This window comes from Lissotriton helveticus, chromosome 1_1, assembly GCF_964261635.1.
Source record: "Lissotriton helveticus chromosome 1_1, aLisHel1.1, whole genome shotgun sequence".
NCBI classification, from domain to species: domain Eukaryota; kingdom Metazoa; phylum Chordata; class Amphibia; order Caudata; family Salamandridae; genus Lissotriton; species Lissotriton helveticus.
The window spans coordinates 1944226377-1944250506 of NC_136057.1; the positions used below are offsets into that span (position 1 = coordinate 1944226377).

The 24130-nt window shown below is 44.7% G+C and overlaps 1 protein-coding gene across 1 annotated transcript in view; it reads right to left on the reverse strand.

The window, feature by feature from the left end:
- Positions 1-24130, reverse strand: part of SOAT1 (sterol O-acyltransferase 1) — a 190181-nt gene that overhangs the window by 37823 nt on the left and 128228 nt on the right. The window contains exons 5-7 of the mRNA XM_078643762.1: positions 23688-23747; positions 15618-15725; positions 842-1124 (exon numbers count right to left, since the gene is read on the reverse strand). Of these exons, the coding sequence (XP_078499888.1) occupies positions 842-1124; positions 15618-15725; positions 23688-23747 (451 nt within the window). The remainder of the gene's footprint in view (positions 1-841; positions 1125-15617; positions 15726-23687; positions 23748-24130) is intronic.

The window sequence follows — 24130 nt, forward strand, 5'->3', positions numbered from 1 at the left end:
ACACATGCTCGTGCAATCAAAAGATATAGTAGCATATTCAACCCAGCATTACTGAATTCTTATTGTGGAGGCGGGCATGCATTTTTCCAATTGAGGCACACACCATCACCTTCCATAGAGTGGCGTCATTTTCCATGAATGTATGGTAGAATTAACAATGCAAGTCTGCCTCTATATTGGAATGTTTACAATCAAACAAAATATTCCATACTGAGGCTACAGGCTTCTCACCAATGATTGGTTATACTCCCCAATTCCAGAGGGCCATAGAAAAGCAAGGAAGATCACAATGAATATCGTTGTACAGGTTACTCTGATGTCATGTTAGCAATATCAAAGTTAAACAGTAGAACTATGGGCACCTGTGGTTATTGCTCCCCGGAGAAAAGGCTAAAAGCAAAAAAGGATGTACCACTCCGTTCAGAAAAGCTTGCAATTTAAGTAGAAAACTTGCCTTGTTATTTGGAAATGCAACACATCAGGTGATGTCCTTAAAGACGTTTCATGGTATGGGCTGTTGTACATCAGTGACTTAAACATAAATAAGACCGCAGTCGATAAAATTTAGGAGAAATTCTCTCCTGCTTGGATATCGAGGACTGTTCCATCAATTCAAGGGCTTTGATTGGCTATTCAGAATCATCTAACTCCAGAAATTCTCAAAGTTAAAAAACAAAAAACTTTTGCCTTACTTTAGACTCTTGGATTCATAACAAAGAGTGGGTAAAATGTCTAGCATGTTAATTTCAGTTTATGCAAGCTTGGAATGCTGCACGTACAACAGAAGAGGCACTACCAACAAATCAATATATAGATGTGATGAACCTCAGTCATGACTCACCTGCTCGAGAATAACAATGAAGCGTGATGCTGGTGGAAGATTGTTCTGAAGCACCACATACGCTGGGCCACAGACCAAACCCAGCAACTGGAAGACCATGAAGAGCGACCCGTAGAAGAGAGAGCGAAGTGTTCGGTGGGAGGAGCTCCTGTAGCCTCTGGCCCAGAGCAGGAACAACCCATACGGAACAATGAGTGTGGACAGGAACATACAAAGCCAGACTGAGATCACCAGAGGAAATTGTCCAAAGGCATAGACCACGAGATCAAACTCCAACACCAACCTAAAAAGAACAGGAACAGGGGGCTATGGAGTTAAGTTGCTACAGGGAAGTGAATAGAGAAAAGGGGATGAGCAGATACTAGAAAGTAAACAAAATAACCCAAAGCTCGGGTGTGCTGTCGGATGGAAGTGAGGATAGGCCAGAGCAGGAAATTAGGTACTAGAGAGAGCAAATAAAAGATAGAAGGAGTTGCAGTGGGGAAGAAAAAATAGACCTCAGGGGGAGAGGAAATGGAAGATGGGATACAGTGGTTTGGAGCAGGGTGTTGGAGGTAAGAAAGGAAAGACCAGAGTGAGGTACAAAAAGGGTAGACCAGAGTGAGATAAGAATCATATGGAAGAGTGAATAGAATAGAAGGAGAAAAGAGGCGTAGGGAATAAAAAACAGACCAGGAGTGAAATGAGTAATAGGAAAGAGAGAACATATCAACAGGGGAGATGAGTTAGATGGATTAACAAATTAACTAAATGGGCAAATACGTTTGCAGACAGAGAAGAAAATAGACAAGAAGAGGAGAGGAGTTAAAGAAGAAAGAATTGTCCAGAGCTGAAGAGAAGTTAGCATACAAGTGAGGGAGATAAAAGAGGGAATACAGAATAGACCAGAGGGATGCATAACTGAAAGAAGTATGAATGAATTTTGGGGGGGGGAGCAAGAGAGGGGAGGGGGTAGCGAAGACTTACAGATACTAGGCAGAAGCGAACAACGAAGACAGCAGTGAAATGATTTCTTTATCCTCCTTATAGCTCTCTACTAACTAGTGCAGTGTTGTTCTTTCCTCTGTCTAGCTGCATATTACCGCACCCCTATTTAACGAATGAGGTGTACTACAAACATTGAATAGATTTCTTTATTAGATGTGAATTCATTTTTCATGAGGCGAAATTGTAACTTGTTCCATGGAATGGTTTTGGCCAATTGAGTATCATATAGTCTTCAAATGTACCCACTTGCCCAGTGTACATAACATTCAAATCGGTGAACATGCACAAAAACACAACAGAAGAACACTACTAATGCTTCAATCTAGCAAACAAGGCCCACTGTGAATCAATGTCAGAACTGACTAGCTTCAGTAAAGCATTATCCTATGAGAAACGTAGGTGGCTCCAACGTGCTTAGCATATTATGAAATTTCTCGAATAAGAAAACAGGACTGTTCGGAATGAAGGTTTGTGCAAAAGCAAAGTTGCTTATAATTATCTATTTCTAGGTCAACAAGCGCCTGCCTGTTCTGCACACATGCAAGCTCAATTTCCCCTTTAAGAACTGCTGAGCTAGATACAAATTTCAGGAACTGCAGCCTATTTTTAAAACCGACTCTTTCAAATAAAAAAGGAAAGCTAGAGCAGCTGAAGGTCCTGAAACGTTTAGGTTTCCCACTTTAAAAGGACAAATGATAGCGAGATAAAAGGCAGAACAGCATCCGAGAGACTATTAGGTACTGCATAAATCAGTAGACGGATGATTATATATCAGCATTTTAAACAAGTATGTAGTTATAACTATAATTTAAATTTAAGACCGCCATGCAACGCATACATTTAACATTTGATTGCATTATTGTTTTTAGAGATTACAGTAAAATGTAATTCATCAAAAGCGAGATCCACAGGGTGTACTTTACTTGCACACCCAGTGCCAAGCCATGTCTTCCCTGGAGCAGAAACAAGCATCCTGGGACCAGTTTCGGGTTCATAACCCTCATGGCTTGGCAGGTCGGGCTGGACTGTTCCCATGAGGCACAGGGTCAGACTGATTTGCATATGGCCATGTCTGAACTGGGGTCGTGGAGTGAGCTAAAGAATGGTGATGGATTAAATCCACATCAGTTGACTGGGGGCGAGTGTTTGATTCGCTCAAACGCTCAGTCTATCTTCCCCTTTGGTATCGCTTTGTTTGCCCTAAGTTGGCAGGGTATGCCCAGACTTGGGTCCCTTGCTCACTCTACCACTGGATTCAAGATAGCCTGGCTGATGAGGTTTATGAATCCAAAACCGGTCCCAAGATGCTTGTTTCCGCTCCAGGGAAGACACGGCTTTGCAGATCGGGCTGGACTGTTCCCAAGAGGTACAGGGTCAGACGGATTTGGATATGGTCATGTCTGAACTGGGGTAGTGGAGTAAGCTAAAGAATGGTGATGGATTAAACCCAGATCAGTTGACTGGGGGTGAGTGTTTGATTCGCTCAAACGCTCCGTCCGTCATCCCCTTTAGTATCACTTTTAAAACATTGGCATTTAATTACATTAGCCATTTAGTGCCTGATGCCGGTCTCTGTTAAGTCTGGGTTGGGCGACAGCTGGGCTGTGTGTATTCCCTCTCGACAGCCACACACAATGTGACCTTAGGTGTGTCTTGATGGGCCATTCTGGGAGATGGGAGGGAGAAGCTGGGCACTACCTCACTTTTACACCTGAATAGGCGGTGTCCTGTCCACACACAAAGGGCTGCAACCCCCCTGTAGTGTGCCTGGAGCCAGCGCAGGAAGGAAGGGCCTATCTGCACTTCAAAGCTTTCTTTGAAGTCTCCATCCTTCAAAGGCACAACTGGGTATAAGTACTAGACCTCTGACACCATGACATTAGTACACTTCTGGGCCTGTGACCACTATGCCAGGACGAAGACCTGTTGTGCTGCTAAAGGACTCCTACTCTGCTGGACTGCGGTTTACTGGACTCCTACCTTGCTGTCTTACCGTGTTGCCTGCTGCTCTCTCTTGCATGGGTGAGAAGGACTGGACCTGCAACACTTGAACCCAGAGTGAATCCAAGTTGATTCAAGTCTCAGGGACACAAAAGACTTCCAACCCACCTGATTCAACACTTGGACTCAACTACCTGTTAGTCTGCCTTGCCAAGTGGTGCCACCCCAGTCCTAAAACCTTGGAAGTGGGCCTAGTTGTTTGCTCCAGAGGAACTGATGCATCCTCTGCTGCGAGAGCAGAATCAATGCATCGCTGCTGTTGTGGGTATAGGATCTCGTTGGACTGGACACTTAACTTTGTCACAGTCGGGCATGACTAGATATCCCCTTAAGCATGGTTTCTTTTTTGCTTACAAATTCATAGCTCGATTTCTACTTATTGGATTTTTGCCGTTTTGGTCTTGTTTTCTTTATAGAATTAAGATCTATTTTTGATGTGGAGTCTTTTAGTGGCGTTTTCACTGTGTTACTGTTTGAAGTGTAGCACAAATACTTTACACATTGCCTCTTAAGTTAAGCCAGACGGCTCTGTGCCAAGCACCCAGAGCACAGGATGTGTTGCAACGTACCAGGACTAGGATTGTGGTCCCTGCATGGACAGGGTGCATACCTCTACCAACCATAAACCCAATTTCTAACATTGGTGATCAGCAATGAGGATAGAACTGTCCTCCTTTATGCAGTGCCATACAGTAACTAGGTGTTCACTACCCATTCACATTTCGTATTTTTCCAATTTCTCCCTATTTTGCATATTTTAATTTTTCTTCTACATCATGCTCTGCCTGTGGGTTCCACAACTGGAGCCATAATATGTGAGCTGGCCATGGAAACATACACAGTGGCCCAGCTTAAAGACCTTTGTAAGGAGATGGGAGTTCCTGCCAAGACTTCCACCAAGAAGGTGGAATTTCAAAAGGTGCTGAGGGCCGGGGCAGAAGCCCGTTCCAAGGAGAGAGATGGAATGGGAGAAGGCCAAGAATGGCTCTTCTGAGGAAACACCTGCAGCAGTTGAGCGGAACACCCCTGCATTTGAGCTCCCTGTGAGAGCAGGAAGCAGTGTCTCCTCTTGTGACCTATTCCCAGGGAAGCCGAGGGAGAGGAAAGAGGAGAGAGAATTAAAGCTCCGGATGGTCAAATTAAAGATGGAGCCTGAAGAGAAAAATATTGAAAGGGAGGCCAAAAAGGCTGAGGCAGAGAGAGCCTCATCATAGAAGAAGGCCAGGCAGTCAGATTCCAGCACTAATGGTAGCAGCATACATGCAGTACCTGATGGAGACAAAAGGGTTTGTAAGTGGTTTTTGGCTTATGAGCTCGCAATGAAGGTTCCAGAGGAGCGCACGGGGGGGGGGGGCTGGGGAAACATGCCAACACCTGTGAGGGACACACTTCTAATACTAGAGGTTGGGGACCAAACAAAGTACACCCTCATGAGGACCATTTTAATTACCAAATTTGGTCTGACTCCGGAAATGTATCACTAAAGATTTAGGGACAGCCAAAAGCTCACCAATCAATACCGGGTAAATTTTGTTGAATACTCCAGTAAATCACTGTGTAGCTGAGTGAAGAGCAACAAAGTTAATGATTTTAATGGGCTGTACCATATGATCATGAGAGAGTATATGCTCAGTATCAATTTTGCAGAGAAGGCAGATCTCTGTGCTAGCACCAGTGTCTAAAAAGGTATCTGGAGGGACACCCACAAAAGGTGGTCAGAGTTCCCAATAGAAGAAGGGGGGGGGGGACCACTTAAAAAGAAGGATTTCCCAAAAGGCCCACAAAATAATTCCCAAGGGAGTAGTGGTAACCAGACTCAGTCTGATCCCAAGAAGAAGGGGTTCTTTGATAAGACAGGGAGGTTTGTACCCCAAAGCCCAGAGTACTACACATATGGGCACAACAAGGGCAACTATTAATGTCCCAAGGTACAGCTGCCCCCCACCGGTGGGCAGCCAACAGGGTTGGCAAGTGTAGCATTCGGGGAGGAGGTAATCCCAGTTAGTTTTGGGGGACAGTCAGTGGTGACCCTAATGTCCCTGGACGATAAACAAATGGTGTCAAAAGCCCACATGCCTTCCAATACTTCAAAATATAGGCAGTGGGTCACCATCAATGAGCAACGGGTGGAGGCTCTGCGAGACACAGGAGCCAGCATGACAACTGTCAAGTGTCAGCTGGTGTCTGAAGAGCAGATCCTAACAAAAACATCCCACCAAGCCGTAGTCGCTGATATTCGGGACAGCCATCTACCAGTGGGTCTGGTTCGCTTTGATTGGAAGGGGGTCTCATGTTCTCTAAAAGTTGCTCAGAGCACTGCCATGCCCATTGATTGTTTGCAAAGCAATGACCTTGAGCACACTACCTGGAAGGAGGTAGAGCTCAGGTCTCACTTGGAAATGATGCAATTGCCTGAGTGGTTCTGTATGACCACATGGTCTATGGCTGCCAAGAAAGAAAGTCAAGGGCGTCTGGAGCCTGGTACAATGGCCCAGACAACTGCCACTGAAATAGGCAGGGGGCATGGAATACCAGCCCCGGAGGTTCCCACAGTGGAGGTTGACAGGTCCCTAAGGAGGAGGCTCTCTGAGCTAACTGGGGAAAACACTGCTGCCCTGGTGACCTACCGGAGCCTGCTGGCTGGCAAGTTGAGGGTGGGCCTACCAGGGAGGAATTCTGCCAAGCACAGAAAGAGTGCCCCACTCTTGAGGGTTTGAGGCGACATTCCTCAGCCCATGCAGAAGGTGTAGCCTCTGGGATGACCTGATCAACTGGGTGAATGATCTCCTTCATAGGGAGCCTAAGGTTTCTGGTGCTGGGACAGTACATGTGTTGATGGTCCTCCAGTGTTAAAAGACCTTTCTACTGGATTTGGTTCATAATATATCCGTGGCAGGACATTAGGAGCAAGACAAGACCTTTGCCAGGCTTGTCTCAGACTTTTATAGGCCCCAACAAAGACCGCCTCAGATGCAATCTGCAGGTTCTGTCCCACCTGCCAGACACTAGAAAGCCAGAGTTAAAGCACAAAGCTCCCCTGATCCTATTACCCGTCAATGGCATCTCCTTTGAAACGGTGGGCATTGTTGTCACTGGACCTTTTGACCCCCCCCCCCCCCCAAGAAAGCCCTAGGCAACAGGTTTGTCCCGGTCTTGGTGGACCAAGCTACCCGCTACCCAGAGGCAATCCCTTTTAGGACAGTAACTGCACCCAAGGTGGCGAGAGCTCTGATGGGGATTTTTACCCGTGTTGAGCTCCCCAAGAGGTAGCGCCAGATAGAACTACTAACTTCAAGTCAGTGTACATGAAGTCCAGGCAGTAAGTTTGGTGGAACTTAGGTGTTCACCACACCCCATCATCCCCAAACCAAAGGTTTAGTTGAGAGATTCAACAAGACTTTTAAGGTCATGATAAGGGGCCTACCTGAGCCATCTCTTGTCATGCCTTCTTGCCTACAGGGAGGTGCCACAGAAAGGAGTAGTGTTCAGTCCCTTTGAACTCCTCTATGGACACCCTGTTAGGAGACCTCTTAGCCTTGTCAAGGAGGGGTGGGAGAAAGCTGTCAAGAAAACCAGGATGTGGTAAGCTACATGTCAGCCCTCCGCAAACAGATGCACCACTTCTGGAAGAAGGCCACCCTGGTGAAGTTTCAGCCTGGCCAAAAGGTCATGAAGCCAGTAGAGCCCAGATCTTCCCAGGACTGCTGGACTTGCCCATATGAGATAAAGGAGCGAAAGGGGGAGGCCAAGTACTTGGTGGACCTCCAGACCCCTAGGGACCCCTAAGGGTGCTCCATATGAAGCAACTGAAGCCTCATTCAGAGGTCTGAAGTGAGCAGAGAGTGACAGATGAGTGAGTGGAAGAGGAGAGTGCACCACTCCCCTACCTTCTCTCTGCACAGGAGCACAATGGGGCAGTGGAGGGTGTCAACTTCCCATCACACTGACCCCAGAACAGCAAGGTGACTATTACCAGTTGCTGAGCCATTGTTCTCGCTCACCCCTGGACTCACATCTGTTTATCCATGACACAGGAGACCGTACCCCTGTAAAGAACACAATTTACAGGTTGTCAGACAGGATAAGAGCCTGCATCAAGGAGGAAGTCTTCAAGATGTTGGCCTTAGGGGTGACTGAGTGGCCTTAGGGGTGACTGAGTGTTCTAACAGTCCCTGGTCCAGCCCTGTGGTGTTGGTACCAAAGGCTGCCCCACAGGGTGCCAAACCAGAACTCTGGTTCTGCATGGACTACAAAGAACTCAACTCAGTCACCAGGACTAATACACACCTCATCCCCAGAGCTGTTCAGCTAATTGACAGGCTAGCCGCTGGCAAATTCCTCAGCACTTTTGATTTCACATCAGAGTACTTGCAGATCACCTTGACTAAGGGGGCAAAGAAGAGGTCTGCATTCTCAACCCCAGAAGGCCATTTCCAATTCCGATGCCTTTAGGATTAAAGAACGCCCCTGCTACCGTCCAACAGTTGGTTAAAAGGGTCCTAGCTAGTAAGGAGGCTTTCTGTGTGCCTACTTAGATAACATCGATATCGATAGTTCCAGCTATGAGGAATACCAGCATGACACCTAGTAGATAAAGGCAAGGTGCAGACCCTTCAGGCCAAGATTAAAACCATAATGGCCTGGGAACACCTAAAACTCAAACAGAAATGAAAGCCTTCCTAGATCTCACTGGCTATTACTGCAGATTTGTTAAGGGCTATAGCACCATTGTTTCTCCCTCAACTGAGCTTCCTTCCATTGAGCAGCCCAGATTGGTAGTCCGGACAGATTCTTGTCAGAAGGCTCTCTAAAGGAATCCATGTGTACAGCACCAGTGCTCAGGACCCCTGACTTCTCCAAGGCATTCATTTTGCAGAAGGACGCTTCAGAGCATAGTATAGAGGTAGTCTTAGCACAGCTGAATGAGGAGGGACTAGACCATGAATGAGGAGGGACTAGACCATGAATGAGGAGGGACTAGACCAACTGGTAGCCTTAATTAGTAGTAGGTTACTTTCACAGGAACAGAGGTGGAGTGCCATTGAAAGAGAAGCTTTTCCTGTGGTCTGGGCACTGAAGAAGTTGAGACCAGACCTGTTTGGGACTCAGTTATGGGTTTAGAATGACCCCAGATGGCTCATGCAGATGACGGGTGAAAATCCGAACTGTTGAGGTTGTCCAGCTCCTTACAAGAAAATGACTTTTCTGTGGAGTATCGCCCAGGGACTGACCACGCCAATATGCATGGTCCTTCCAGATTCTTCCTTTTTAGTGAAGACTTCCCAAGGGGTTGGGTAGCTCTCCATACTTTCAGCTGGGGGTACACATGATAGACCTCATGGCCTTAAAGTGGTCTTCCCCCAACTTTTTTCTTGCCTCCCTCCATTGTTCTATTTTTGTTTTTGATAGCTATGGTTCTCTGTGCACTTTACCACTGCTAATCAGTGCTAAAGTGCTTGTGCTCTCTCCCCTTAACATGGTAATACTGGTTCATTACCAATTGGCATATTGAATTTACTGATGGGTCCCTAGTAAAGTGCACTGCATGTCCCCGGGCCTGTAAATTAAATGCTATTAGTGGGCCTGCAGCACGGATTGTACAACCCACATAAGTGGACCCTTAACCATGCAATATTTGTGTTTCTAATTTTAAAACAATTATAGATCATTTGCATGAAACCCAGCAAATCTGATGTTAAACCCAAACTTAACTGAGCCTTTCTTTTCTTTCATTTAATTTGTATTACTTTTTTTATTCATAAAAATTGCATAAGCCTAGTTGAAAGCCTCTTCCCTTTTACAATGGCTAAATGATATACTTTCACTGCCGAAAGCTATATGGAAAATGTTACTTACCAGTATGCATCTGTTCTTGGCATGTAGAGCTGCAGAGTTACACACTGTGCATAGATGGCCACCTAGTGTTGGGCCCGGATGTTTGCAGTTTGTTTTGTTGTAGAAAAGTCTTTGGAAGTCACAGGATAGGTGACTCCTCCTTTGGATGATACTGTGCATGGGCATCGACTCCATCCCCAGATTGTTTTTCGCCATTAGGGACGTGATGGAGCTGTACAAGAAGTAGTGATGTCCATGTGATTTGTATCTAATTAAGATAATACTGGAACAGATAAAGGTAGCCGGGGAGGCTGGTGGGCGTGTGTAACTCTGCAGCTCTGCATGCCAAAAACAGATGCATACTGGTAAGTAGCATTTTCCGTTCGAGGCATATGAGCTGCAGATTACACACTGCATAGATTGTATAGAAGTACCCACACCTAGCGGCGACCACCAGTATCTGTTGCAGTTGTTTGAAATAGAGTTTTTAGTACAGCCTGGCCCACAGAGGCTTGTTGTTTAGTTTGCACATCTACACAATAATGTTTTGTGAATGTGTGCGGTGAAGACTATGTAGCTGCTTTGCATATATCATCTAGGGGAATGTTCCCTAAGAATGCCATTGAAGCACCTATTTTCCTTGTAGAATGGGCTTTTGGAGGAATTGTTAACGTACGTTTGGCTTTTTGGTAACATATTTGTATGCATTTAACAATCCACCTAGCTATCCCCGATTCTGAAATGGGGTTGCCTTTATGTGGTGGTGAAAAAGACACAAAAAGTTGTTTAGTATTACGAAAAGTTTGTGTCCTTTCGATGTAGTACAGTAATGCTCTTTTGACGTCTAAGGTGTGTAGAGCTCTTTCTGGGACTGTTTGTGGCTGCGCGAAATATACGGGCAGCTCAATGGATTGATTTAGATGGAATGGTGAAATTACTTTTGGAAGGAATTTAGGATTAGTGCGTAGAACCACTTTGTTATGATGCATTTGCAAAAGGGTTCTTGAAAGGTAAATGCTTGTAGTTCGCTGACTCTTCTGAGAGAAGTAATAGCTACTAGGAAAGCTACTTTCCAAGTTAGGAATTGCAATTCACATTTGTGTAACGGTTCAAAGGGAGGTCCCATTAACCATGTAAGAACAATGGTTAAGTTCCACACTGGTGAAGGTGGCGTTCTGGGAGAGCTTATTCTTTTGAGTCCTTCCATGAAAGCTTTTATAGCAGGTACTCTAAACAGAGATAGATATTTTGTAAATATGCTGCAATGGCAGCAAGGTGTAGTCTGATAGACGTGTACGCTAAATTACACTTTTGAAGGTGCAATAGGTATCCTATAATGTGTTGAATAGACACATCTAAAGGATTTATTACAAATCGTTTCCACTTAGCTGCATAACATGCTCTAGTAGTGGGACGTCTGGCTTCTTTAATAACGTTCATGCATGCTGGAGGAAGGTTGAGGTAACCAAACTCTATGACTTCAGGAGCCAGATCGCTAGGTTGAGCTGAGCTGGGTCCAGGTGTCGGATCTCTCCATGGTTCTGTGTTAAGAGGCGTGGAGATAGGCTTAGTTTTTGGTGTGGTACCACAGATAGTTGCAGCAGCGTGGTGTACCACGGTTGTCTGGCCCAAGTAGGGGCAATTAGAATGAGTGTTAGGGAATGTTGCTGTAGCTTGCGTACCACTAACGGAAGTAGTGGCAGAGGAGGAAAAGCGTACGCAAATTTTCCGGACCAGTTTATCCATATCGCATTGCCTTTGGACAGCGGGTGTGGATATCAAGCGGCGAAGTTTGGGCATTTTGCGTTTTCGTGGGTGGCGAAGAGGTCTGTCTGAGGTTGTACTCCCATTTGAAAGAATGGTTGAAGAACTTGTGGATGATGTTCCCACTCGTGGATATGCTGTGTCTGTCGACTTAGCTTATCTGCCATGGTGTTTTGTACTCCTGGGATGTGTTGGGCTAAGAGGAAGATTTTTAGTGGTATAGCCCATCTCCATATCTGCTGTGCTAACAGAGAGTGTATTGCGTGCATTGGAAACTACAAGTGAACCTAGTGGTACTGGACCTTTAATATATGCTGGGTCTGAAGGGCCAGCTTTATATTTTTTCTCTATTCGAGGGTTAATGAACCGAGTTCTGACTGGGTCTTTGAAGACTTCAGGAGCATGCTTAATCACTCCTTTAAGCATTGGTAAAATGGATGAGGACCTTTGTGCATTATCAAAGGTATCCATTAAAAAGTCTTCATCTACAGGGTCTGTATGCATATCTATCCCATGATATTGCGCAGCTCTGTGTATTAACTGATTAAAACCCATAGTGTCTTCTGGCGGGGAAGGCCTTGAGGGGTATATGTCATCTTGAGGGACATTTGGGACGTCTAGGGTGTTATAATTGTCCCACGGGTCAGGTGAGCCTGGAGGAATAGATGGATCATCTATGTTAGCACCTATGTCATCAGAGCTATCATCCCTATTGTCATCGTCTGGTATGATAGAGGATGTAGGGGAATGTTGTGGTAGGGGAGCAGGTGGTGATGGTTTAGGTGGAGGAGAAGGGGAAGGAAGTCAAGAGAGAGGTAGCCATGTCCTTCTTTGAATGAGGAGCTGGCGCTGGTGTCTTGAAGCTAAAGTTAGCTGCCTAGTGATTGGGTCTTTAGCTAGAGTCTTTTGTGCAGGGTCTGGCCTGAAATACGTCCTCTGCAGGAGGCCGATCTTTTGGTGCGGAGGGGGTTTCGGCACCAAAGCGGTTTCTTTTGGTTTTTTGGCAATATCTTTAATTGGAGAAGCAGGAGTCTTTTTCGGCTCAGAAGATTTTTTCGGTATATTTTTTGGATCTGATGGTTTTTTCGGTTCCGGTGATCTTTTTGAATCAGGAGTAGTTTCTGTCCTGTAACTCCAGTTCTGTAGTTGGGGTTGCACCCCAAACTCTCGTCTTTGAGTTTGGCGGCATGGCTCCTGAGATAGTACAATATGGCCATTTGAATCTACCTGAAGATTACATGGACATACTGAAGGAGGCTAAGCGACCTTCCACTCGGACTTCCTATGCTTACAAGTGGAAGAGGTTTTGCATCTGGTGCAAGTCCAAGAACTATGACCCGATGACATGTAAGGAAGATGTCATCCTTCCGTATCTTCTACATCTGGCTCAGTCTGGCCTTAATGTCCATTCCATTAAGGTTCATCTTGCTGCGCTGAATGCCTACAGGAAATGCCCTTCACAGACTTCCTTCTTTCAGATCCCTGTGATCAAAGATTTTTTGGAAGGCTTGAAGAAAGTGTTCCCTCCTGTCCGGCTTCCTTCGCCTTCATGGGAATTGAATGTGGTGCTGTCCAGATTGATGAAGGAGCCTTTTGAACCTATTCATAAGGCTTTGTTGCAGCACCTGTCCTGGAAGGCTGCGTTCCTCGTGGCCATTACATCGGCCCGCAGGGTGAGTGAGATTCAGGCATTGTGTTGCCAAGAACCTTATACTGTATTTCCTGCTGCTAAGGTTGTTATGCGTACTCACCCTAAATATCTTCCTAAGGTTATATCTGATTTTCATGTCACCCAGACCATAACTTTACCTACGTTTTTTCAGAATCCTTCCTCTCCAGCGGAAAGGTCCCTGCATTCCCTGGATGTTAGGAGGGTGTTGAAATTTTATCTGGATAAAACCAAGGATATTCGTAGGTCAGACCAATTGTTTATCAATTATGGATCAGTCAGGACAGGTCTTGCTACCTCTAAGCAGTCCATCTCTAGGTGGATTGTGTCCTGTATACAGTTGTGTTACCAAAAAGCTAATAAGACCTTAGGGGGTAAACCTAAGGCTCATTCCACCAGGGGCAAAGCTGCCACGACTGCTTTGCTCCGTAATGTTCCGATTGCAGAAATCTGCAAGGCGGCCACTTGGAAGTCGGTCCATACCTTTGCTAAGCATTACTGCTTGGACACTGATGCCAGGGCAGACGCTCAAGTGGGGCAGGCTTCGCTGCGAAATCTGTTTGCACAATAGTGGTATTATTTCTCTTTTCTCCACCGCCGCTTTGGTGTGGGGATGGGCTTGCCATTCTATTCACTAGATTATGACTATACACAGAGATCCCCTACTACAGAATAGGTAGTTTCTGTCCTGTAACGCCAGTTCTGTAGTAGGGGTATCTCGGTTATAGTCATAAGCGCCCGCCCTCCTCCCCGGTGGAGAGAGATATTCATGTAAGGAATGCTACAGGTCTGGCGTGTTTCGCCTTCAAAAAGAACTGAAAGTAAAAGGGACCTGCAGTGCATTCTGGGATACTGTGAAGTTCTGGAAAGTTCTCTTAAAGGCACAGTATCCTGTTCTGAGCCACATAATGGCAGCCTATGGGGCTTGTCTGTCCATGTCTTCCTCTCTATCATTTCAGAGGGTTTTTGCTGTTAAAGCAAGGGAAATCTGGAGAGGCTTTGCTGTTTGTGGATTTTTGGTGGAATTTCTAGTTGAAGTACTGTACAGTGTAGCCTGGGGATATAGGCTGCATTATCTGTCTTTAATTCTTTCTTAAGTGTCTGTGCAGTTCTGCATTTTTCGACACCGTAAGAGATTTTTGATTGCTCCGGGGTCCACGCACGTGGGCGGGACTATTCACTAGATTATGACTATAACAGAGATTCCCCTACTACAGAAGCAGGTTTGCTTGGTTTTGACCTGGGTTTCGGTGCCTAAGGAGTAGTGGTATGCTTCGGCGCCGGTGGTTTGGATGTCGGCATGGCCGATGACGTTGTCTTTTTCAGTGCCGGTAGGTGTGCCGGCACCGTGGGAAGGCCGACTTGAGCCCGAGTCGCCTGAAGGCTTAGTTAGCTTCTTAGCCAGGCCCGAAGGTGGGGCAGTAGAAGCGTGTATCGGTGTGCACCCAAGGGCGAGGGTGTGACCGGGGTATTCTTTGGGTGTGTCGAGGAAGGGTCGGGGAAGACTGTCTTACTTACGACCCGCTGTGCTGGAGTGATGTCCTCGACTTCTGAATCTTCTGCCTCGGAGTTGCTGTCGACGTCGTGTTGTTCTGGGACGTCGACGCCTTCGTCAAAGATGACATCCGGAATCTGAGCTGATGATCGAGCCATTGTTCTCCTAGCTCTTCAGTCCCGGATAATCTTTTTGGAGCGGAAAGAGGCACAAGCGGACCAGTCTCTGGCCTCGTGCTCCGGGAAGAGGCAAAGGTTACACACTTCATGAAGGTCGGTGTGGGGAAACTTCGACCCACATTGAGGACACTTTTTAAATGGGATCCTTTCCATGAGCTGGAGTCGAGGCCTAGTTAGGCCCGGAGGCCACGGACGATGACTGGAATCGAAATCTTAGGTGTTGAAGAGTAGCGTTAACTGGGAAAGCGTTCAAAAATAATTTTCTGTAAGTTGGTGAGAATTGCGCGCAGAAGGAAATCGGTTCCAACCCGGAACGCTGGAAACACATCCGAGCCCGGTGGCGGAAAGAAACAATCTGGGGATGGAGCCGATGCCCATGCGCAGTATCATCCAAAGTAGGAGTCACCTATCCCGTGACTTCCAAAGACTTTCTACAACAAAACAAACTGCAAACATCCAGGCCCAACACTAGGTGGCCATCTATGCACAGTGTGTAATCTGCAGCTCATATGCCTCGAATATATTGTTTATCCACACATTGAAATATGAATTATTCAGGGTAAATGCTAACAGAGAATATCTAATCTTGCCAAACCACAGGCTAAAAGGGCCAATTCGACAATATACTACCAAAGGGATGCCAGTGCAAACAGGATCTATCAAGAGCCAGAAGTTGGGCACAAGCCTTAAATAGAAACTCATTAAGAAAAGTTCTTCTCACAAACCAAATATAATTTAGGGTAGGTTGCATTAAATTGTGATCTACAGAATCCTGTTTTCCAGAGGTAAAGATGCCTTTCCTGCGATTCCTAGTCTATGCTTGAATCATTATTTGAGCTCTCTTACCTGCCTTCATCAATGAAGTCCACGACAACCGTGCTCAGGATAAACAGAATGAGCAGGGCAATGAACATGTGATAGATTGTTCGGATGTGGTTGACTTCGAAGAGTTCACTGCAGAGACACAAGGAAAAAGACAAATTACAATTTGAAGAATACTTTACAGAGATTCAAAGGCAGAGACCTGGTCACATTCAAATCAGCACAGTTCAGAAGTCATACCTGTCACAGTCCTTTATCACAGACAATGCTGCACAGTCGAATTCTGTTACAAGACTGACCTGAAAACAGAGGATGTTGTAACTTCAAATCCATTTACAGGACACTTTGGACATCTGCGGCACTCCAGGGTCAACAAGACTCAAAAATCAGCACAGTGCAGAAATAAATCTGTTAACTTTTTTTGGAAGACACATGGCGTGCCTTTATGCAGATGAGGGGAGGACTTCATTTGATCCAAAGAAAGATGCAGTCTGTGATTAACTTTTCTTAGAGCCAACTAACATATTTTTCTAGCATTTCTCTTATTGTAAACACTTCGAAAGCTCTGCCTCATTGACATTTCAGGTTCCATTATTGGCATTTCAGCAGCACAAATTCTGCCATTGGTATTGCTCTCGTAGAGATTTCAGCACTACAGGTCACACTCAAATATGTGTCTGAAGTTACTGTGGTAGCCCAGAATATCTGTCTTGTCATCATGTATTATGAGCATTGTATTGCGTTGTGATTTTAGTTTAAAGCCTACCAGACAGTGCAGTGGTGGGCTTTTCTAAAGACGCCTTGGGGACATTATGAACGCTTCCCTGGGAATGCATTCCGTCCATTGCTGACCAATGGCTTTGTAGTTTGCAACTGTCAGTTGCTAGCTTCATATTTGTTGGCTTTATGTGTTTTAGACTGTCCATCTTGAGACCGTCCCTTCCGTGTCGTTCAGCCTATTTACTGTTTTTCTCCACAAGTGCTTGCTTTTTGTAAAGAAACCCTTAAATTTTGTTCGCATCTCGTCACATTTGCATTCAAAGACAGCGGTCAAATGTTAGGCTCTGTCTTCCGAAGGAGCTAAGGATTTACTTTTCTTTCTCAGACATCAAAGTGAGAGGATTTATTTGACAGTCTTGCTGTGAAAGGAAAGATTTTTTCTAGCACAAAACAAAATGTACATGTTTGTAAATGCACTGTATAGATATTTCAGAATAGATCAGAATTAGGAAAACACAAATGAAGCACTTTGTGTAATTCTGAAGTGTTGTGGAAGCAAATATTTTATTATGATCATATCAATACACTAGGTGATGATTTTTCCGCACACTGTTTGTGTGCGCTATACTTTTATCAGTAAAACTGTATGTGTATGGAAATGAAATGGTAATTTCAATTGAAAATGTGTGGTCTATACTGGGAGTGCACTCCCACACCATCAATACTTCACACTATAACACTCCACTCCATGACCCTCCTCTGCATGGGCAAAGTGGGACATTTTCCAGGGCCCCCACTTCCAATGTCAATTTTTGCCATCCTTCAACAAATAATTCACTATTATTTGGCAACATAGGGATTGAAGTTGCTCTAAACAGGGGCCCCCAAAATATTTGTTGTCCAGGGCCCCAAAATCCTTAACATGACACTGACCTCTATAACACTAACGCTTAGTCATGCTGAACAGAAGCTAAGTTGGTGCACAACACGGCTTAAACACATTAGCAAAGCCAATGAGTCTTGCAAAGGCGAGACCTTTTGGTTTTGGCACTGCTTGTCAATTGAGAAGGCAGTGTTCATTCACTAAGCTACGGGCATATGATTGTGTGCCAAGGCAGAAGGGGCATTTTCAATTAATTGTGAATCTTCTTGGTCGAGGAAATCAGAAACTACCTTGAGTATGAGGGATAGACAGATGAAGCACCACCATGTATATAACAAGTGTGCATAGCTCTACAGTAGAAGGTACACAAATCAAAGAGGGTTGGTAACCTTAAGTGTGGACCACAGGAGGACTACTCCTGTCAAAAATGATGTTACAGAAGGGGTTTGAAAATAAGGTTGAGAATAAGGCCAGAACACATTTTCTGAAGAAATGGGTTCTACAGTGGGGAGCACCAAATAAAATCTTGCAAAATAACTCTTCTTGCAGGGTTGGACAGAGCCTAAAGTGACTATTCTGGCATCGAGGAATTGGTATAGAACAAAATGAAGCCGGTTTCTGGAAAGCATTTCTTCAGGAATCAGAACTGGAAGGGGAGGATGGAAATCTAGCAATACTTCCCTAAGAGAATACTGGCCACCTATGGAAGGTCACTGGTTTTGCTGCAAAGGATTTAGACCGTAAACAATGGTACAGCAGAACCTAATCACTCAATTTCAGCTCAATGGAAGGGTAGGAAATATAGATATATTTATATATAAATAAATATTGCAAAACAGCAAGGTATCCTTGACTTCTGCACATCTATGACGAACACTTTTGTCACTCAAAGGTATGCTGAGTGGCAATGAGCTGGACAGCTGTAGGAGCACTGGTTGGTGGGATGCAAGGCAATAATGACAGAGGGGCAAGAGAAGGCCCAAGCCTGCCCAATGATCAAATGCATATGCCTATCCAAGAATACAGAATAACAACACAACAAAACACATAGTGTGACTCATGTCAAACAAAAAGATAACAAGTATGGGGTGCACTGAAGGGCATCTTTGCTTAAGAAAAGCCATTCTCATTATCTATTCCAAACACACAACAGCTACTCAGAAGAGCGGTATAGCTTCAGGAAGACTAGTCCTACTTTGTTTTGTCCGTACTTCTCCAAGGAACTTAGCTTCTGAAAAAGGGATCAAAGTCCACTAGCAGCAAATACCAGCCGACGCCAAGATATTGACCAATTTTTTTTTCCTTTTTCGCTTTGAAGGCTGAACACAAAAGTAAAATAATACCTCAAGTCTTCAGCACCTGTTCCAAAGCCTAAAAGAAAAAGTTAACTATCTTCAGTAATCGTTTTTCTGGTGAATGCGCTTCTGCAGACTCATCTTATGAATATCTTCAGGAATCAAAATGGATCCACAGAATGTTCTCAGGAATGCTCCAAAGCGCCGATAGGTGTCAGCATGTGACTCTGGTAACACCATTCTTCCTGTGTCGTGTGTGGCAGAGTTTTCCCGTAAAACATACCCGTTTCATACAAGTCAAGTCTGACTGTATTCCAATATAAAGCACTAACTGTTTGGACATTAGTTTCAGAACTGTAAGTTGTTCAAGTTCCACAAACATAACAGAACTGAAACTTTTCCCCTAACAAAGCTTCAGGGCTACGTGCAGGGATTAGAGCTACAAGGCTACCATGCCTCTGACAAATCAGATTTCAAAGGAAAAAAGAAATGGTTACATTTGCTAAAGCTGGAGGAAACATAAGAGAAACAAGTTAATTCTCCACTTTCCAGAGAGGAGGAGTTGGCATAAAGGAACGGGAGCATCTGGAGGAGGCAGACAAGAGGGATGATTGCGAAGCAGGGCATGCTTAAGTGTCATATCTGACCTCCAACCCTTTATAAGGTATATATACAGCAAGCCATGAAAATAATTAAGGAATTCCAATAACCATTCAACCAATGTCAGAATCATGAGAATCATTAGGCTGAGACCACACATAGATATTAGGTGGGAACTACAACGAATCAAAAAGGGAATTACAGACATGTGATGAACAAAGCTTTTGGATTTCCTAATGTTCATTTTGTTTTATATCATGAATGCGGATATTTCCATAATCATTGGCCTCATTCTGATGCACGAGATATATAGTATAATAAATAACTATATGTTTTAAAATGCCAACAACGGAGATCAGAATCTTTATATAAAGTTCCTCTGAAGAGGAGTTATTCCGACAAGGTTGTCTGACTCCTAACAATCCTTATCTGAAGGAGCACAACTTGTTTAGCGAGGAGTGAGAGACACCTGCCAGTTCTCCTTCTCTTTGAAGAGGTTGTACTATGTATTATTCCTCATGGTGCTCTGGAGAACACACCGGGGTGCACTCGCATCAGGTGTGGTTTACGACATCCAAATGTGACAAAGGAAAATCATACAAGCGTCATCCCTTGTGCTCTGAAGTCCTTTTCCTAATTCTCTTTCCACACTCTCAGACGTGCAAGACAACAAAAAAATTGCAGGTGACGGTGTGGAAAACCTAACTTAGAAACTTATGACGTTCAGGAAATCCATCCGCAGAACTGTAAGATGGGAGGGCACTGAGGAATCTGTGGTTAGATAAAATAAGACTAGATTTCATAGCAGTGCCCCCAAAGGTGTAGAGTCTGGGGAGTGGACTCAGTCCAGAAAGTCTTGTCTGACTGAACAGGCGAAATGGCCCTCCTGTTGGGCCTGGTTGTAAAGGTAGTACTATTTAGTGAACATTTGCATTGACAACCATGTTGCAACCATGCAGGTGTCTACAAACAGTAGCGCACACTAGTCAGTGCTCTCCTAACAGCCTTGGCCCTGGTAGAATGAGCCCGCAGGCTTTTGGGGAATTGCTCCTTGTCCTGTGTATAGTAGGTCTTAATGAACTAGACTATCCATCTTTAGAAGGTCTTTTCTCAACACAGCCTTCTCCTTCTTTCCTCCAGAACATCCTACAAAGAGTTGGCCATCTGCACAATGGTCCTTTGTGTGGTCAATGTAAAGGCACAACACCTTTTAGGGTTGAGCTGGTGAGATCTCTCCTCTTTCGTCGAAGGATGAAGTGAAACAAAAACCACTGGCAGAGCGATGGATTGGCCAATGCCAAAAGGCAACACAACTTATATCAAGAAGGCCACCTGGACTCACCACACTAATGTTTCTAGACTGAAGGTGGAGTAAAGCAAACGCACCAAAAATGTCTGTATTTCACTTACACAGCAAGTAGTGGTGATGCCAATAAGGAACACTGTTTAAGGAGTCAGTCTCAGTGACCAGCACAGGGACAAAATGCATGCACATAAGAAATGTGCTTCTAACTTCCAGGCCCATTGGGGCAAGACTAAAGGCTTTGGGGGTGAAGTATGGTAGTCAGACTTTAAATATAAAGCATCTTAACAGATGATGTAGAGATGGTTGAACAGGCAAACAAAGAAAGGATGAAAGGGCTGTTCAAGAACCCTCAACTGTGCCTACTGTAAGGCCTTGATGGGTCAGTGATAAAATAAACATTGCAATATCTTATCGTTTAGCATGCAGAGGGTAGGTAAAACTAGCACCAAACTAGGCAATGAACTTCCCCAGCATAGATTGACTCTGCTAAATGGTGTCTGACTGTAAGAATAACAGACTTCTGTGGCTACCAGATCGAGCACATTTAATTGTCATTGCTAAATCTACACGTATCGAAGTGTAGTTTGCGGAGATTTGGATGCAGGACTCTGCCCTGCTGCTGTGACAGGCGGTCCACCTGAAGTGGCAGCTGAACTGGAAGGAAGAGGCATATGCCTAGACGCTCAGGGCACCATACCCTACAGGCCAAATCTGTGGACTTTTAAAGGACATGGACCCAATCAGTCCTGACTTTCCCTAGAACAAGGCAGGAAAGGCAGATGGGGGAGGGGGGGAATGCATTTTAGAAACCAATGTTCCATCACAGTCAGAATGTACCTTCTAGTGACTTTCCTGGAGAAAACACCATGGTACAGTAGAGTTGACACTGCAGCTGGTGTCTAGCAGATCTAACCAAGACATAACCACCTAATAAAATGCCCCTTGCATCCTCTGGGTGGAGAATCGACTCTTACTCTACAGGCCAATATCTACTCACTAGTTTGCCCTGGTATTCTTAGACCCCACCAGATGATTGGCTACAAGAAAGATGTTCTAATGGTTAAACTTCTACTTCAGGCGTAGGGCCTTCTGGGAAAGCACACCCATGCACCCGTTCTGCCCTGCTCGTTGCATGACTATATGGTTACTGTGTAGTCTAAGATTCTGCAGCACAGCCCCCCTTGTTGGATGGCAGAGAGGCTTTCAGGCCCAAATGGAATGCCCAAATCTCAAAAGGTAGATGCGGAGAAGGCTCTCACTAGATACTAGAAGCCTCTAATCGCCACCTCTCGCATATGACCCCACCCAGCAGTGACGCAATTATCACCACCCTGAAGCCTGAGTGGGGAAGGGTGAGTGGCCTACCGCAGATCAGGATGATGTTTGCCTACCACCACAGAAGATACTGAGCCATCTCCTGCAAGATCTGGATGGAGTCAGAGGGTCAGCACTGATGCTGGACATAGTGAAACCAAGAGGTTCCTCTGCAAGATTCAAGAGGATAGGAGTCCAAGAAGCCTTGGCGACATAAGCATTGTGACTGAGCCTGAAACACTGGATCATATCCTGAAAGTCTCTGAGGAAAGACCTTGAACCTGGACAGCCCTAATGAAAGGGAATCCAATGTGTGTTAGGCAGGTGGCACTTTGGCTTGCTGATGAAAAACCCCAAAATGTCAGAGGTTCGCCCATAGGTGGTCCACAACCAACTATGGTGATCCCGCCTTGAGAAGCCATTTGTCAGTGTTACATGAAGTTAAGTTCAGAGGACTAATGGCTTAATGTGTCTGCAAGACTGACACCAAATCAGAAACAAGTGTCTAAAAATAAAAGCACTGGCTACAACAACACTGGCGACAAACTCATCTACTTTTGAGTAATTTATAAACACTATGTACTCCATCTACCAGAATGAAATGTGGGAGCTGGTGGCCAGTTGCTGCCAATGTGCCCCCGTCCTGTTGAGTGTCTGAAATAGACTAAGTTTTACTCCCAGAAAAGAGTAGGGATTCAGAGGAGGTGAACATTTGAAAAGGGCAATGGTGTATTTAGCTTTTGGGTATTAAAACCAAACTGTTGCAACACGACCCTTGAGGGTGTTTTAAGACTGTTGTAATTTGTGGCGGTTTTGAACTGGAAAAAAGGCAGCGAGTACCAGACTAAGCAAATGATAGGAGTTCCTTGAGGGCTCACTGTTGTTATTAAAATTGCCCAACTGTAAGAAACAATTACAACCTTATACCACAGTCATATTAGGAGGAGATGATGGTATTTATAGTTGGCACCACAACAAAAGAAGGAAGAAGTGAAAAAAGGTAACTGACGGATGTGAGGTATAATAAGCCGGGTCTTACAACAGTACTTACTATGAAGGGGAGGGATTAGATTAAGTTGATGAAGCCAAAATACCATATGGGTAATGGCACCAAATGCCTCACACGAAGCAAAGCTAAAGGAGTTTGCTTCAAAGGTTGGGCGACTTCAATGAGAAGAAAGTCAGTCCTCAAAGTCAACTTCAGCCACCTGCTGCATTTCAAAACAACTTATGGAAGAAAATGACAAATTACGTTAATGGGGTAGGAATAAGAGAAGGAAGGGAACCAAATTCTTTGACACCCAAGATCGATCAAAGAACTTGCAAGTTTAGAGTGGTGCATTTCATGACAGACACTTACTCTGAGGGCCTTATACTTCACATACCAACTGCCATCCTAAGACCTTCGAGAAGGACGACTAGGATGGATTCTGTGCCTCAAAGTAAAAAGACTTGTCGAAAGAGTTGCCATCTGGTGAACATGAACCAATTCGGTTGTCACTTTGGTTAGGAGTTCAGCTACCAAATAAGTGTTTTAGATGGGTTAAGCTAGTTTTGCATTTTTTTTTTAAAGAAAAAGGGAAGAACACAATTATTTTATTATGAGCATTGGCACAAATCGAAGGGTGACATGAATATTTGCAGATCATAGCAACTAGCTGTAGCTAGCAAATGTGAATGTTGGAGCTCTTCATGCGTTTAGCCTCAAGGAAAAGGGCTGTATAAAAAAATTAAAAATCATACATGCTGCCACCGAAGACAGCAACACAATTTGCCAAATTGAGGCAGCTAGCAGAGTGCACCAGTCTACCCACAGGCTGAATAAAGGAAGCCAAAAACATTTGGCATAGCTTCCACGTTTAATAATCACTCCTTCCTACATACACACAACCGCGGAGACCAAAGGGATTGGAGACCCAAAGTTCTCACCCACACAGCAGCAGAGATCACTAGTAGATAGAAACTTTAATACTTACTCAAGCAAGGATCGCCTCGATATGAAGAGCTTCCCATGCTCGATAGGTGCTCTGGTGCCTCTGTGGGAAAATAATTCATCCAATCAGAAAATAAATGCAACACAAGAGGCAACAGAACAGTGAAGCGATGCGATGGGAAATGGGTACAGGAGAGGAAAGACCCGAACAAGAGATTGGAGAGGAAAGGAGGGTGGGGTTGAAGCTAACCGAGATAAGGGATGGCAATTAACAAGGGAAAAAAGCAAAAGAGAAAGGAGGAGCCAGGAAAGGAACAATAGGATTTGGCATACAAATGGAGTGAAAAAAGTCTCATTAAAGGAGATAAAAGGAGGTGGAGTTTGATACATGAGGAATACTCAGGATGGCAAAGGAATAATGAAAAAAGATAAATGACAAGGAAAAGACAACGGGCAACAGTGAAGCTAGAGAAAGAACAACCAAAG